The 14070-nt window shown below is 45.3% G+C and overlaps 1 protein-coding gene across 3 annotated transcripts in view; it reads right to left on the reverse strand.

The window, feature by feature from the left end:
* Window positions 1–2994: 2994 nt before the first annotated feature.
* The window catches only part of gps2 (G protein pathway suppressor 2), a 43590-nt gene continuing 32514 nt past the window's right edge, over window positions 2995–14070 (reverse strand). For all 3 annotated transcript variants that reach the window (XM_043686896.1, XM_043686898.1, XM_043686897.1), the window contains exons 7-11: window positions 11481–11649; window positions 10849–10935; window positions 10116–10195; window positions 6195–6278; window positions 2995–4766 (exon numbers count right to left, since the gene is read on the reverse strand). In XM_043686896.1, coding sequence (XP_043542831.1) covers window positions 4683–4766; window positions 6195–6278; window positions 10116–10195; window positions 10849–10935; window positions 11481–11649 — 504 coding nt within the window. In that variant the 3' untranslated portion in view covers window positions 2995–4682. The remainder of the gene's footprint in view (window positions 4767–6194; window positions 6279–10115; window positions 10196–10848; window positions 10936–11480; window positions 11650–14070) is intronic.

A 14070-nucleotide genomic window follows, 5' to 3' on the forward strand; every position in this document is an offset into this window, starting at 1 on the left:
CTGTCAGCATGACACCATGTTACTTTTCAATACCAAGGTAAAGAATGTAATAGTATGGCTGCAGGAGCTTCTTCTGGCAGAGGCTATCTCAGCAACTGTGGTCCATCATGGACCTGTGTAGGAATGGAACAAGCTGTGAACAAGCGGCTAGCAAGGAGATTGAAAGGTGAGCTCTCTCAGTTGAAAAGTGTACAGCATAGGAATTTAGTAATAAATGTTGCATATATAAAGCACAAGGAGTATAGTGAATAAAGCAGATAAACTGAAGCACATGTGGCAGTGTGATGCTGTTGCTAAAATGGAAATGTCTTAAAGCAGGTTAGGAAGACAATTGTTGGTCTATTGAAGTTTCAGGGCAGTGGATGTTGAGTCATTGAACATATTCAAGGCTGAGTTTGAGAAATTTTTCATTAATAAGGAAGTCAGGGGGTGAGGGAGGTCTGGGTGTGTGTGTGTGTGTGTGTGGCAGGCAGAGAGGAAAATAGAGAATGAAGGCCACAGCCACATCAGACATCTTACTGAGTGGCCCAAGCAGAATCAATGACTCATTGCTGCACCTATGTTCCTATAAAGGAGGATCAAAGTCACGATATAATTACAACATTTACAACATGGATATATGAACAGGAGGAGTTGAGAAGAATATGGGTCAAAAGCTGGCAAATGGGACTATGTCAAATTGGGATGGCTGGTTGTCACGGATGAGTTGGATGAAGGATGTGATTCCCTGCTGTATGATTCCATGACTGAAGGGATCAGAGCACAAGGATCATAATTTGATAATTGAAGCATTGCTGTGCTGGGAGCTAAGACAGGTTGCAGTTGCTGAACAAAGTTAATTTCTGTTGATCTCTTCCTCCAAGTATCCCATCCACAATGATGTTACTGAAACATTAGCCTGACATCAAGCAACGTCAGCTGATAATTGGTTGCAGGCACATCATGTTGAATTTGTCAGTGTGTGAAGATAAGTCGAATTTTATTGCACTTCCTGTAATTTTCAATTCAAAATGTTCTATGCTTCCACAAATTTTAAGAACAGTATATTTTTGGGGGGAAAAGGTGCTGTACTTACATTGACAATCGAATTTACACAATTGACTGTATAGAAATTAACAAGATTTGAGCTCATGTTTCTGTCACATAACAGTCTCCTCCTATCCCCATTTCCCACCAGCAGCACAATACTTCTTCCCTTTATCCAGTTTCAATATATCAACACTATTCCCTGTGGGAGTGAGGCCCACGTTTCTCCTGAACCTCTTGATGAAAACATTCCTCCTGAATTCCCTTTGGGATTTAGTAGCAGCTGACCAATATTGAGGGCTCGAATTCTGGCTTCCACCACAAATGGAAACATCCTCTCTATGCCCAGCCTATCAAACCCCTTCATCATTCTAAAGACCTCCATCATGTCACCCCTCAGTCTTCTCCTCCAGAAAAAGAGTGCCAGTCTGTTCAATCTCTTCTGTCAGGTAGAACTTCATATTTCTAGCAACGTCTACACTGCTTCTTCCAGTATGGAAATTAAAACAGTGCCCAGTGTTGTCAAACACCAAGCTGTTGGACACAACTCAGGAAATTTGGTATTGATTCTCAATTGAGACCAGTTCAGCAAGGCTGAGGACAACTCCCAGGCTCCTTCTACATTGGACAAGTTAGTCTTAGATAGATTAATTACAGTGTAGAAAAAACAGGCCCACACCAAGCCACCGAAGCGCAACCCATCCAGACCCATTGCCCTACTCTGCCATTCACACTGACTGTAAGCACAGGGACACTATGTTCATTCTGAAGATACATATTTAATTTCTACAATTCATTCCAAGCAGCGGAACAAAGGTGCAGATTTCAAAACTTTTCTCGGTAGAAAAACAGAGATTTTGTTAAAAGTTACACAGCTAATGTTTCCAAACAGCCTGCTTTCTAAAGGGAGATCATGGCCTCGTATCACTGGACTTTTAATCCGGAGACCAGCTGGGGACCCAGGTTCAAATCCCACCACAGATGGTGGATGTTGAATTCAATAAATATCTGGAACTAAGAATCTAATGGTGACCAACAAACCATTGCTGGAAAAACCTACCCAGTTCACAATGTCCTTTAGGGAAGGAAAGTGCCATCCTTACCTGATCTGGAGTACATGTGTCTCCAGACTCTCAGCAATGTCATTGACTCTTGACTGGCCTCTGGGCAATAAGGCAACAAATGATGGCCCAGCCAGTGATGCCACTCATCCCATGAACGAGTTTAAAAAAAAACTGTAGGTGCAGGTCTCTTCGAAAAATACAGGAAACGTGCATGGGTAAGAGCAAAGCCAGGTAGGTGGGGGGGCCAAATTGCAGATCGCTGAAAATGCAGTTGGACAGATGATGGACCAAATAATCACTTTCGCATTGCAGAATAGGGCGACAGGATCTAACCAGTCACAGGTTCTTATGCTCTGAATCTCTCAGCTCACCAAACAAGCACCACAACCGCTACTTTGATAATAGAATCCCTACAGTGTAGAAACAGGCCATTTGGCCCAATAAGTCCACACCGACTATCCGAACAGAAACCCACCCAGACCAATTCCCCAACCCCTATTACTCTACATTTCCCCTGACTAATGCACCTAACCTACACATCCCTGAACACTATGGGGCAATTTGGCACGGCCAATCCACCCTAACCTACACATCTTTGGATTGTGGGAGGAAACTGAGCACCCAGAGAAAACCCACACAGACACAGGGAGAATGTGCAAACTCCACACAGACAGGCAACTGAGGCTGGAATCCAACCTGGGTCCCTGGCGCTGGGAGGCAGCAGTGCTAACCACTGAGCTACCATGACACCCCCATGTAGCTCACCACCATCTTGCCAAGGGCAACTGGGAACAGACAATAAATGTTTGAAACATATCACGAACGAATAAAAGAAAAAATACCTGGATTGGAAGCTGGTGAGTGACAGTCTTAAGGAATAATTGTTTTAGTTTTAAATTAGTAATTAAGTAAACATTAGTCTTTATGTTACAAGAAGCTTCATTGCAGCCTTAATGCAGGAGTATACAAGTCCTTGTAGCACAGTGGTAGTGTCCATACCTCTGCTTCAAGAGGCCCTGGTTTAAATCCCACCTGCTTCAGTACATTTTGGGAAGCCCAGAGCCCTCCGTGGTCTGCCACGTGCTGCGATGTCGTTCAGAGTGTGAACAGGGAGTTCGAGGGTGGGGCTTTCTTCTTCCACTGCATTTTTAACTTGCTACTGTTGGTCTTTCCAAGGAAGGAGCTGATTCGTGACTACTGGTAAAGTTATTCTTGTTTTAAATCTGGTACAATTACATAGTTACAGGTACAGTCTTGTAATTAAGACGACTAAAATCACTGAATGAGAGAGAGATGCTTCAAAGCGAGCAGAATCCTGCAGTGTTAAAGTTTCCTTCACACATTTCTCCAACTTGCTTAAATACATCCATTTCCTCCATGTGGTCGTCGGGACCGAGAGGGAAACGCCCATGAACGCAAGAGCCGACAGATGAGCGAGTGTGCTTCACGGTCAGAGATATTGTATTTCTATTGAAAATCTCGACTAAGATATGTCCCTCTCACCCATCTACCATCTCAGTTTGATGAAAAAGCTTAGGACTGAATGAAGAGTAGGAGCAGACTCCTTGCTGATGTCCTGATCAATATTTACTCCTCTACTGATGTTTAGTAAGCCATGTCATTACCCAGTCACTTGTCTTATGGTGGGATTTTGCTGTCCAACTTGACTGCACTTTAGAACTCACTCCACTGGTTATGCAGCCCCTCACACAACACTAAGCTGACACAAGACCAATCTGATATCACAGTCTGTCAGTCAGCTGGGGAACGGGGTTACCAGCAAGGTGGGGGGTGGGAGGCTGATGAAAACCCAGCAATCTCCCGAGAGCACTAGTAAAGACCAGATCAGATGCACTAATCCTGCTGACAGGTCCCTTTCATCTCAAAACAGAGAAAGACAAAAGCAGAAAGAGAATTTTAAAGTAATGAGCTGCAGGGAGATGCAGATTAAAGGGATGCAGCACGGGAGGAGCAGAGGGTTTATAACTATCCTTTAGGGAAGGGAATCTGCTGACCTTACCCAGTCTGGCCTTGATGCAACTCCAGAGCCACAGTAACGTACTTGAATCTTAACAGCCCTTTGAAATGGCTCAGCAAACCCTTCAGTCCAAGGTTAATAAGAGATGGACAATAAACACCCACATCCTCAGGGAGAAGAGGACTGCAGAGGATTCCAACAGGGAGGCAAAGAAAGAACCCAAATTATCAGTTACATTTGGCTTCGACCTGGTACATCAAGACAACCACTCCAGCAACATTGGCACGGGTTTTACGGTGGAAAGGGCATCAGCATTCAACCAGACAAGGCGACACAGACAGCCCACGGCCTTGCTCGGCTAGGGCTTCATTGATCACTACAAGCTAAAATCTACCCCCCCCCTCACTTTGTCTTTGTTTAAACACAGGATCTAAATTGAGATAATTTACTTGATACAAATCTGTCACCATTTGTCCGCAGAAGCAATGGCAAATGTTTCACTGTTCACAGTGGCATCTGTCCTGAACGTGGTCCTCTTTCACACAAGCTGAGAAACTTTGTGGGTAAGCCATGTGAGGGTGGGGTCGAACTAAGTGAACCTTCTCAAGCCGATCTTACTGGTGGTAATAACGCTGTCCCTGACTGTGCTGAAGGTAGGCGTGTCGGGGAGCAGGCTGACCTGTTGCTTGGAATCCAGCCTGGCAAAGACACAAGACAACAACTCAGTCAGTCAGAAACAGTTGTGTAAGAAAGAAGAAAACACATCAACAGTTCGAGACCCACCAATCCCCGCCAGTGCCAGTCTAATGAAACTCTGCTAATCTGCAAATTAACTGCTCTCTCATGAAATGTATACAGTAAAGCTTTCTCTACTTTTTTAAACTGAAATTAAACTGGAAAAAAAGCTCCCTGGACACTGTCCATCAAAAACTCCAAGGCAGAGATAACACTGGGTTAGGTGTAGAGTAAAGATGAGGTGATGCATTTTGCAAGGTCATGTACAGGTGGAAATTATACAGTGAATGGTAGAAACCTTAAGAGTATTGATATGCGGACAGACCTGGTACGCAGGTAGTAAAAAATGGCTTATGGCATGCTTGCTTCGATTGGAAGGGGCACTGGGTGTAAGGATAGACAAGTTATACTTCAGGGGAAAGTGAGGACTGCAGATGCTGGAGATCAGAGTCACATGTGTTGCTGGAAAAACACAGCAGGTCAAGCAGCATCCGAGGAGCAGGGGAACTGACATTTTGGGCAAGAGCCCTTAATCAGGAATAGGCTTGTGCTCCAGCTTTATAAAACTTCAGTTAGGTCACACTTGGAATATTGCGTACAGTTCTGGTCACACTACCAGAAGGATGGCGATGCTTTGGAGAAGATACAGAAAAGGTTTACCAGGAAGTTGCCTGGCTTGCGGGATTTTAGCGATAAAGGAAGGTTGGATAAACTGGGTTTGTCTTCACTGGAATGCAGGAGATTGAGGGGCAACCTGATAGAAGTTCATAAGATTATGAATGGCATGGATAGGGTGGAAAGTATGAGTCAAATACAAGGGGACACAGGTTCAAGGTGCAAGTGGTGGCAGTTTGGGGGGAATGGGGTGAGGAGGAGGAGTTTAAAAGATATGTACAAGGTAAGATTTTTCACACAAAGAGTGCCTGTAACGATCTGCCAGAGGTGGTGCTGGAAACAGACACACGAACAGTATTCAAGGAGCACCTGGACAAATACATGAATAGGAAGGGAATAGTGAGTTACAGATCCTGTAAGTAAAGACAGTTTACATATGGAAGAGCAAAATGTGTCAGCACAGGCTTGGAGGGCCAAAGGGCCTGTCCCTGTGCTGTATTGTTCTTTGTTGTTAAAGCCCCCTCTTGCCTTTTAAACAGAAAGTAAATGTCAGTGTCTCCATTCAACACTCCCAGGCCAGGACAGCACGGGTTTTAAATAAAGTCGTGCTCCCTCGTCACCTAGCCTCAGCTGAGCTCAGGGCTCATTGCACCAGTTCCCTGTTCATGGAACTGTTGAATGCAACCCGTCCAACAAACGAGAGAGAACTGGCCAATAACCACAGCCTCTGTTTTAAGAAAACACAGAAATTCATTCACCGATGGTCAGATACTCACCGGCAGGGTCTGCTGAGGTGGGGTCCCATGTGGGAAGGCCCCAGGTGATGCTGGTCTCTGTGGATGGACATAGGTTAGCCCAGCCTGAGGGACAGGAGAAAACAGCCTCATTAAAATGGCAGCACTGAACCCTCATTCACGCTGTCATTACCTACTACCGCTTTGCGGGAAGCTGTTAGCATTAATAGAGGATGGTTCACAGTGGGTCAAGGGAGAAGTAAGAGTTCTGACACTACCCCCATCTCTCAGAAGCTTAGAGGTTTGGCCCAGCTTCAGCATAAATTGCGCAATCTTCTTGTTCACATTGAACGCACTGCGCTGCTGGTCAAAGTGGGTACGGTATTGCTTTCCCACCTTCCCAGTGTTAGATTAGCCAGAAAACTTCAGCCTTATCCCCAGAAGTGGCTTTGAATCTGAGCTGAGGAACGGAAAGGAGATGGCCTAATGATGACTGAGGGTGGGTTTAACAGTTACGAAAGAACTGGGATGTTACCTCTGCTTCCTGGTCCACTCCTCCCTCCAGCTAAATGCACTCACCAGAGAGGCCAAACTTTCCTCGTTCTGTTGCGGGGCTGGCCGGAGCTCTCCAGGACAGAGAAAGGATGCAATCAAGAGAATGGCCCCTCGATGGCCACAGACCTCACCTGCCCTCCATTCCTCCCTCCTTGGCCAAGCCAGGAATTGGGAGAGGAAAGCAGCGAATTTTGGAAAGAAAAGTTGGAGGTTAGAAAGAGAAGACCCAAGGGCTGACCTGATCGAGGTCTTTAAAATGAAGAAGACAGTTAAGTAGGGTAGACGCAGAAAACTTGTTTACACTTACACGGAAGACTAGAACTTGCTGTTCCTGAAGGCGCTCAACCTCAGTCAGACCGTAATAAATCTGAACAGGAATTCAAGAGAAAGATCTTCACCCAGATAGTGGGGAAATGTGGAGCTTGCTCCCACAGACAGCAGTTGAGGGGAACAGTATTGTCGTGCTGAGGAGGGCAAACATGAGGGAGAAGGAAGATAGGCTGAAAAGGGGAAGTTGAAGAGGGGTTTAGGAAGTTCACGGAGAGAAGAAACACCTGAGCAGAAGGGCCAAAAGGCCTGTGTCTGGGCTGTTAATGTTATAGGCTTTAAAAAAAAAACACTGGGTTTCAATGCTTTGGCCATTGTACCTCAACTATGAATTTCAACAGGAGACCAATCTCTTTCTCAGATGGTCTGTGATCAGTTTTAAAACATTCCAGAACGCTTGGCAGGCCTTGGTAAAGGTTGCTCTTTATGAATGCCCTTGAGATTTGGAGGAGAGGGGCTGGCGGGGTGGGCCACAGGGGACCTTTCTTTGTCTTGCTGGCTCTGGGCAAGGGTCAGCTGGCTTAGGAGATGTTGGGACAGAGGACCTGCAAATAGATAGGGTACATACTTAACAAGAAAAGTCAAAATGTTGATACACAAAAGCCCATTCAAACCTTTCTGACTATAACATGCAGAAGCTTAGTGCCTCAAATCTCTCAGGGCATCATCCCGCTCCTGCAGACACATGAGCATCCACTCCTCTGAAGTTTAAGCTTGTTTTATCCTCTTGCCATCAGATGAGGTTTGCACTTTCTGAGTAAGAATGAACCCCACAGCAATCACCAGAAATATCAGCATTCCATGCCTGTGCTTAGCTGGACACTCACTCCACACATATACGTACAGCACAGGAACAGACCCATTGGCCTACAACCATGGTCTAACCCGTCCATGCTGACCAGATATCCCAACCCAATCTAGTCCCACCTGCCAGCACCCGGCCCATATCCCTCCAAACCCTTCCTATGCATATACCCATCCAAATGCCTTTTAAATGTTGCAATTATCTTGCATATTCACATGCTTAACTAAAAGACTTGTATCTGCCTCCACCACCACCCATGCCAGACACCTAGTACTCTGTAAAAAACAAACTTGCCCCTCACATCTCCTTTGAACTTTCCCCTTCTCACCTTAAAGATGCATTCTGCCCAGTATCAGACATTTCAAAACTGAAAGAACTGCGGACGCCGTAGAGCAGAAACAAAAACAGCAACTTCTGGAAAAGCTCAGCAGGTCTAGCAGCATCTGTGAAGAGAAACCAGAGTTAACCTTTGAGGTCTGAGGAAGGGTCGTCGGACCCTAAGCATTAACTCCGATTTCTCTTCACAGATGCTGCTAGACCTGCTGAGCTTTTCCAGAAATTGCTGTTTTTGTTACTAACCACACCTCCTATATTCACTTTATTTTATATAAATGACAAAAAACCGTGGACCCAGCACCAATCCTTGCGCCACACCACGGTCACAGGCCGCCACTCTGAAAAGCAACATTCCACTATCACACGTGGGCTCCTACCTTCAAGTCAATGTTATTCAAATGGTCAGTTCTCCCTGTATTCATTGTGATCTAACCTTGCTAACCAGTCTACTGGATGGAATCTTGTCAAATGTCTTACTGAAGTCCATACAGATAACATATACCACTCTGCCCTCATCAATCCTCTTAGTCACTTCCTCAAAAACTCAAATTAGTGAGGCACAATCTCCCACACACAAAGTCATGTTGACTACCCCCACTCAGTCCCTGCCTTTCCAAATACATGTCAATCCCGTCCCTCAGAATCTCCTCCAACAACCTGCCCATCACTGATGTCACACTCACTAGTCCATAGTTCTCTGGCTTTCCCTTACCACCTTACTTAAACAATGGCACCAGTCTTCTGGCACCTTACCCACGGCTATCAATCATACAAGTAAGTCAGCAAGGGGCCCAGCAATCACTTCCCTAGCTTCCAACAAATTCTCGGATACACCTGATTTGGTCCCAGGACTTTATCCACCTTTCATTAGAGAGAAGGTTGAGAGGTGGCTTAATTGAGACATATAAGATAATCAGAGGGTTAGACAGGGTGGACAGTGACAGTCTTTTTCCTCAGACAGTGATGGCTAGCACAAGTAGGCATAGCTTTAAATTGAGGGGTGATAAATATTGGACAGATGCCAGAGGTAGTTTCTTTACTCAGAGTAGTAGAGGTGTGAAATGGCCTGCCTGCAAATAGTAGCAAACGCACCAACTTTAAGGGCATTTTAATGGTCATTGGATAGACATACGGATGAGAATGGAATAGTGTAGGATAGATGGGCTTCAGATTGGTTCCACAGGTCGATGCAACAGAGGGCCGAAGGGCCGGTACTGTGCTGGAATGTTCTATGTTCTAAACCATTTTAAGCACTTCCTCTGCAAAATGGATACTTTTCAAGATATGGCTATTTATTTCCCCACGTTGTCTAGCTTCCACATCCTTCTCCACAGAATTACTGATGCAAAATACTCATTTAGTATCTCATTCATCTCTTATCCTTATTCAAGTTGGCTTACCCACCAGAAGTGTAAATCATTTTCCTGATCCTGGGTTACTGTCACAGCCTTGCCCAAAACTACCTCAGCACTGGGATCAACTGAGATCTCAGCAAAGCCTGTGAAATTATCTGCTCAGAACACTTCTCTCGCACCCGGGCAATAGTTGCTGTCTTTACACAAAGGACAATCGAGGCAAGACCAGACAATGACTGCAAATGGTCAGTCAATATAGCAGCAAGGATGAAAGTTAAAAACGTAGAGCTGGGACTAAAACAGTCATGAATTCCTATCATATGGGGTGACAGACATAGGATGCTTGGCTCCATTCGGATTGGGTACAGCAGACTGAATGGAAGGAGTTTTGGTCCGTTGGGATGGCCCACAATGGGAGCAACCAGGAAGGGGTTTGTGTACAATGCGAGTAAACGGGAAGAGGTTTGGTCCTTTGAGATTCTGATGGACAGGTAGTTTGCCCCAAGGAACTCAAGTTGAATTGCTTGTTTGAACCCGACTGGTTGAGAACAGTGGAGTGAGAATGCAGCCAACAGGACTACGTACTGAATCAGTGAATCCAGACTGTTGGTTTGCATGTTCCAGCTGTTTCTGCAATGGAATCGCCGTACTCGGGGGAATGAAGCCTGTAATGAAAACAAAGGGAGATATAGATGAGAACCTGGAAAAACGATCAACAAGTGGAAAGGTCACCACTCCCTAACTGCGCTTAAAGATCAGCAAGGGTCAAACCAACCAGATAAACAGTGCCCTCAGTTCTTTTAACTAAGCAAGGGGCTCGATTAATCACCCTAATTTTCTTGGTATGTTCATACATGTGCACACACATTTAAAATGTAGTTACTGATGCAGTGCCAGAAATGCAGCAGCAAATCTATGCACAGCACGACGCTACAAACACCAACATGACAAATAGCCAAAGAATCGATAGTGATGTTAATTGCTAAGATAGATATCGCCCAAGATGTCTGAGAAAGCTCCCTCAGGTGCTTTTCTTTGCTCACAAAAGAGGGCATATATGGAGTTTCAAATGAAAACATGTGCTGCACTCCCTCACAATCTGGACTTGGTGGATTATGTGCGCAAGTCTCTGCGATAGATTCTGAACAGCGTCCCTATGTTCCACAGTTACCAGGCTGAATTTTGATTCCTCCACTTGGTCAAATATCTAGCAGTCCAGAGCCACTACTGCCATCACCTCATGCCAATAGGGAAGGCACCAGAAATACTTAAAAGGTTAACATGAGCTTCTGGCCCTCTCCCAATCAGCCATCCTTACCTTGCTGAGGTGTAAAATGCCCGTGGACAGCGTAGGCCGTTTGCTGATGTGGGAGGTATGCAGACATTGCCTGGAAAGCAGATGGACCTGGTAAAAGAACACAAGAGAATCATTAATAACAACTTGCATTCAGAGCACGTTTAACACAGATACACATCTCAGAGGATTATTTAGCAAATAAAATCCAATGCTTAATCACAAGGAGACATTAGAACATAAACTTCAGGAAAGATGCATTATCAAGAAAGAGTAGTTGAGGGAGAAAATTCCAAAGCTGAGTGTTTTATTCCATAAAAGCCAGGAGGTAAGGAGTAAAACTGGAGTCAATGTTCCCACAATTTTAATTTATTTACAGGTTTATACATTTCAAGCATACATCTTCAAAAGCAGCAACCAAAATTTAGTCTGTATTTCTCACAGAATCGAATTGCTGCCCAATTCATGTCCGTAATAAATACATAATGAAAGTTTCTGGCTCAGGTAACTGAAGATCTCCCGATTAAAACCCATTTAGACATCTTCTTAATCCACCCAATGACCACGATAGTCTTCCATCAGTCTACAGACCAAGTTCACTCTGGGTTCTGGTGTCTGAGCTGATGGTGACACTCCTAGATTCAACCTGGACTCACCTCGAAGCTGCTGGCTGCTGGCATAGGTGACAGCCTGGCCTGGACCATAAGGTGCTCCATGTTGGGGCTGGCTCACTGGGTAACTGCTATGTCCTGGCTGACCAGACTGGTACTGAGCATGGTCTGGCTGAGCAGCTGTGAATCCAGCCTGTGCAGTGAATGCACGACTCTGTGAACAAAATGGAAGAGACATTGAGAGGTGGCTCCCGGGCAGATGGAGAGAGAAATCTGGGAGGAGGTCTAGAATAATCTGGTATGGGGTGTGGAATAGGAGATAGGAGAGAGATCGCCAAGGAAGGGCACAAATGAGACAGAGGACATGCACCTGGGATGTCAACGGGGAGAGTGTGGTCCAGGCCCTAGAAAGCAAACGAGAGTGACTAAAGGTGAAAGGGACTGCGCAAGGTAAGGAAGCAGAATGGGCATACGCTACAAGATACACAGTGAGACAGTAATACACCAACAAAGGAAGCGACATAGAGAAGGAGAGAGACCATGGGACAGAAGAGAGGAAATGAGGGTTATGGTTGGGTTCGGGTTCCTTTTCCAATTCAGTTCTTATTATATCAAGGTGCTGACTAGGTATCTGACTTGATGAAGAACAGCCTGTTTCCCACACAAGTTCAACATATAAAAGATTACGGAGTAGGACGGAGAACACGTTGCAGAGGCCATATTAGAACATTGGGCTAATGTTCTGTGAATCTCCCTATGGTAGATAGTGAAATGTGACTTCAAAAAATACCTAGGGTAAAAAGCTATCCTCGACCATTGTCGATTGCAATAAAAAAAATTTGGTTCTCTAATCCACTTCAGTGAAGGAAATCTGCATTGTACATGGTCCGACTCCAGTCGCACAGCAATGTGACTGACTCTTAACTGTCCTCTGTACAATTAGAGATAAGCAAGAAATGTTACACCCATATTCCATGAACAAAAACAAAAACGTGGCCTGATAAGAAAAGGCTGTTGGATAAAGAAGGGTAGTAACAGAAGCCTGGATGGAATTATTTACAGTTAGAGTACTTTTTGCTTCCTCAAAAAACCCAAACTCTTCAGATCCAATAAATTGCCATTGAGATGGAACAAAGAACAGAGAGAACAGGACCACCAGCCCTGTACTGATTATTGTGCCCAAACCAAACTAAAAAAACAAACCTTTTGCCCTCATTCGGTCCATATCCCTCTATTCCCAGCCTATTCATGTAACCATCCAGATGCTTCTTCAATGTCACCAATGTGCCTGCTTCCACCACCTCTTCTGGCCGTGTGCTCCAGGCTCCTCCCACTAAACGTCCCTCATACATCTCCCTTCAACTCTGCTCCTCTTACCTAGAAGAAAGTGAGGACTGCAGATGCTGGAGATCAGAGCTGAAAATGTGTTGCTGAAAAAGCGCAGCAGGTCAGGCAGCATCCAAGAAGAAGGAGAACCGACGTTTCAGGCATGAGCCCTTCTTCCTCCCTCCTCTTGCAAGGATGCCTTCCTTGAAGAAGCTCTCTTCCTCCCTCATTCCTGAAACGTCGATTCTCCTGCTCCTGGGATGCTGCCTGACCTGCTGCGCTTTTCCAGCAACACATTTTCAGCTCTGATCTCCAGCATCTGCAGTCCTCACTTTCTCCTAGAAGATTTTAACCTACTGCGAATCCTCTTGCAAGGATGCCTTCCTTGAAGAAGCTCTCTTCCTCCTTCATTCCTGAAGGGCTCATGCCCGAACATCGATTCTCCTGTTCCTTGGATGCTGCCTCACCTGCTGCGCTTTTCCAGCAACACATTTTCAGTTCATCTTACCTAGAATCCGTGTCCTCCTTCTAACTGAAACTTCAATCATGGGGAAAAAAGCCTTCGACTAATCATCCTATCGATGCCTCTCATACTTCTGTAGAGCTCTATCTGGTCTTTCTAATGAAAACAATCCTAGTCTTTTTAACCTTTCCTCACGGCCAATGCCCTCAAGCCCAGACAACATCCTGGTGAACCATCTCTGCCCTTTCTCCAAAGTTTCCCCATCCTTCTAGTAGTGTCATAGAGTCATAGGGATGTACAGCACAGAAACAGACCCTTCGGTCCAAACCGTCCATGCCGACCAGATATCTCGACCCAATCTAGCCCACCTATCAGCACCCGGCCCATATCCCTCCAAACCCTTCCCATTCATATACCCATCCAGATGCCTTTTAAATGCTGTAATTGTACCAGCCCCCACCACTTCCTCTGGCAGCTCATTCCATGCACATACTACCCTGTGTGCGAAAACATTGGCCCCCAGGGTCACATTTATATCTTTCCCCCCTCACCCTAAACCTATGTCTTCTAGTTCTGTACACCCCCACTCTAGGCAAAAGACATTGTCTATTTACTCTATCCATGCCCTTCATGATTTTATAAACCTCAATAAGATCACCCCCTCAGTCTCCAACACTCCAGGGCAAACAGCCCCAGCCTAGTCAGCCTCTCCCTATAGCTCAAACCCTCCAATCCTGGCAGCATCCTTGTAAATCTTTTCTGAACCCTTTCAAGTTTCACAATATCCTTCTGATTCCAGAACTGCACACAATATTCCAACAGTGGCCTAACCAATGTCCTGTACAG

The sequence above is a fragment of the Chiloscyllium plagiosum genome, unplaced genomic scaffold, assembly GCF_004010195.1.
Source record: "Chiloscyllium plagiosum isolate BGI_BamShark_2017 unplaced genomic scaffold, ASM401019v2 scaf_52, whole genome shotgun sequence".
Classification (NCBI taxonomy): domain Eukaryota; kingdom Metazoa; phylum Chordata; class Chondrichthyes; order Orectolobiformes; family Hemiscylliidae; genus Chiloscyllium; species Chiloscyllium plagiosum.